The sequence below is a fragment of the Rhinopithecus bieti genome, unplaced genomic scaffold (assembly GCF_001698545.2).
Source record: "Rhinopithecus bieti isolate Rb0 unplaced genomic scaffold, ASM169854v2 scaffold_9769, whole genome shotgun sequence".
Classification (NCBI taxonomy): Eukaryota; Metazoa; Chordata; class Mammalia; order Primates; family Cercopithecidae; genus Rhinopithecus; species Rhinopithecus bieti.
The window spans coordinates 386,396-389,445 of NW_016806163.1; the positions used below are offsets into that span (position 1 = coordinate 386,396).

Here is a 3,050-nt window from a genome sequence, read left to right on the forward strand (position 1 = left end):
GGTGTGAGCTGAGCATGTCCCAGGTGTGAGCTGTGTGTCCTGGGTGTGAGCTGTGTGTTCCTGTGTGAGCTGTGCCTGTCCCAGGTGTGAACTGTGTCTCAGGTGTGAGCTGAGCATGTCCCAGGTGTGAGCTGCGTGTTCCAGTGTGAACTGTGTCCCGGGTGTGAGCTGTGTCCCAGGTGTGAACTGTGTTCAAGGTGTGAGCTATGTGTCCCAGGTGTAAACTGTGCCTGTCCCGGGTGTGAGCTGTGTCCTGGGTGTGAGCTGTGTCCCGGGTGTGAGCTGTGTGTCTCGGGTGTGAGCTGTGTCCTAGATGTGAGCTGTGCCTGTCCTGGGTGTGAGTTGTGTCTCGGGTGTGAACTGTGTCCCGGGTGTGAGCTGTGCCTGTCCCGGGTGTGAGCTTGTCCCGGGTGTGAGCTGTGTGTCCTGGATGTGAGCTGTGCCTGTCCCGGGTGTGAGCTGTGTGTCCTGGGTGTGAGCTGTGCCTGTCCCGGGTGTGAGCTGTGTCCCAGGTGTGAGCTGTGTCTCGAGTGTGAGCTGTGTCTTGAGTGTGAGCTGTGCCTGTCCCGGGTGAGAACTTTGCTCTCATGAGAGCCCTGCCTGCCCCTGTGGTCAGCTCTGGCGCCCCGGGTCTGGTTTTAGTGTAGGCTGGGTGTGAGGTGTGTTTCACCTGTGTGGTTGGGTTCCAGGTGTGAGTGTGTCTTTGGGTGTGAGGTGCAGGAGGCCCAGGTGTGAGCAATGCAGACTTTCTGCGTAGGGGTTGTAGGGCCCTTTGTGGGTCTTGGGTGTCCACCGTCTCCCCGGTGTGATCTGTGTGTAAAGGGCTGGGGAGCGGAAGCCCAGGGCTTGGGGCAGTAGTCTTGTGCCTCCTGGGTGTGAATTGCGGGCCCTGAGGATCTTGGGGTCTCTCAGCACCCCGGTCATTCCAGGTTGGTAGATGGGAGCCCATCACCCCACCCTTGCAGCCCGCACCCCACCCCAACTCAGCCACCATAGCAGGGACAGGAAGACGGGTTGAAACCTTTAGAAAACGCTTGAGAAACTGCAAAAGACGCATGCTGATGAAAACAGTCCTGCGGTTGGGCGTCTACAAAAAAAAGGGAAGTTCTGTCAGGGGAGCCGCCGTGCAGCCGCCCCGCCCCTCCGGAAAATGCATAGGTGGGCACGTGAGCGGCCGGCCCGCGAGGGGTGGGAGGGGAGGGCCCGCCCCTGGGGACCCCTCAGATCATCTTCATGTTGAACTTGCGCGCGCCCCCCTGGCCCGCCGCGGCGGCCGGCCCATCCACCTTGCGGAAGGAGTACTCCACCGAGAAGTTGTTCTTGTGCTGCCCGCGGCCGCGGCTCCACACGAACAGCAGCACGAAGCAGAAGAGGACCACGCCCAGGAAGGTGATGCAGCCCATGGCGGTGGACACCAGGATGGTGGTGAGGTCCAGCGGCGCGCGCAGGGCCGCCAGCGTCTCGTTGTGGGCCTCGCCCGGGGTCCGGTTGGCGGCCGGCTCGGGGCGCACGGTCAGCGTGGCGAAGTACGTGTCGTTGCCGCCCGCGTTGCTGGCCACGCACGTGTAGGTGCCGCTGTCCTGCGGCCGCGCGTCCTGGATCTCCAGCGTCCCCCCGGGGAGCACGCGCGCCCGGCCCGCGCTGGTGGCAGTCACTGGCCGGTGCTGGGGGGTCACCCAGGCCACCGTGGGCGCCGGCTCGCCCTCGGCGCGGCAGAGGAAGCGGACGTCTTCGCCCGCGGTGGCCGTGACGCGCTGCAGCCGCCGCTCCCGGATCTTGGGTTTGCGGCACACGAAGTACTCGAACAGCACGGAGTCCGGCAGGTTTCGCAGCGCGTCGCCGCGCACCTCGGCCGGGGTGGCGCAGGCCGGCAGCCGCCCGTCGAAGTTGAGGGTCTTGCGACGCTGCACGATCCACAGCAGGCGACAGTCGCAGGCCAGCGGGTTCCCGTCCACGCGCAGCGTCTCCAGCGTGTTCACCGAGTGGAAGGTGCTCTCCTCCAACGTGGAGAGCAGGTTGTTGGAGAGATTGAGCAGGCGGATCTGGCGCAGGCCCAGGAAGGCCTGAGGCTCCACCACGGCCAGCAGGGCCCCGGCCAGGTGCAGCTCGCGCAGGCGGACTAGGTCCCGGAACGACCCCGCGGCACCGTGCTGATGGGGTTGTGCGACAGATTGAGGCAGGTGAGGTGCGCCTGGTGCCGCAGCGCGGCGGCCGGCACGGCAGTGATGTTGGTGTGGGTGACTGACAGCGACGTGAGGTTCAGGCCCCGCAGGCTGCCTGCGGCCACCTCCTCCAGCAGCGGCCAGTTGTCAATCTCCAGGTGCAGCAGCCCGGGCAGCCTGCGGAAGTTCTGGTCCTCCAGGGCGGCGATGGCCAGGTGGCGCAGCCGCAGGGCGCCCAGGCCGCGCAGGTGGCCCAGCGACTCCCCGGACAGAGCCGTGAGGTTGCAGCGCTCCAGGGTCAGCTCCTCCAGGGCCAGCAGCCCCGCGAAGGCGCGGCGCGAGATGAACACCAGGTCGTTGTCGCCCACCTCCAGCCGGCGCAGGCTGTGCAGGTCCTGGAAGGTGTAGTCCAGCAGGATGACCAGCTTGTTCTCGCTCAGGTCCAGCAACGTGAGGTTGTCCAGGCGCGTGAAGACCCCGGCGGGATGAGCTTCAGCTGGTTGCCACGGAGACGCAGGACGCGCAGGCGCGGCAGGTTGGCGAAGGCGCCGGGCTCCACGTGCGCGATGGCGTTCTCGCTCAGGTCCAGCTCCTCCAGCGCCGGCAGCGCGGTCAGGTCGCCCGGGTTCAGGCAGCGGATGCGGTTGCGGCTGAGCTCCAGCAAGCGCGTCTCGGCCGGGATGCCTTCGGGCACGGCGGTCAGGCGGCGGCGCGTGCAGGCCACGGCGCGGGTCTGCGCGGTGCACTCGCAGCGGGCCGGGCAGCCTCCAGCCGGGGGCGGTGCCGCAGGCAGCAGGAGCAGGGGCAGGCTCAGGACGCACAGCCAGCAGGTCATGGTGCGGAGCGTGGGCCTAGGGCCGCGCCACCATCCTCCTGCGCACCTGCGGG

At 67.0% G+C, this 3,050-nt stretch overlaps 1 protein-coding gene across 1 annotated transcript in view; it reads right to left on the minus strand.

Annotated features, from left to right (window-relative positions):
- Positions 1-1,151: 1,151 nt before the first annotated feature.
- Positions 1,152-3,050, minus strand: part of LOC108531446 (leucine-rich repeat and immunoglobulin-like domain-containing nogo receptor-interacting protein 3) — a 19,943-nt gene continuing 18,044 nt past the window's right edge. The window contains 3 exon segments of the mRNA XM_017874892.1: positions 1,152-2,134; positions 2,137-2,637; positions 2,640-3,043. Of these exon segments, the coding sequence (XP_017730381.1) occupies positions 1,221-2,134; positions 2,137-2,637; positions 2,640-2,997 (1,773 nt within the window). The 5' untranslated portion in view covers positions 2,998-3,043 and the 3' untranslated portion in view covers positions 1,152-1,220.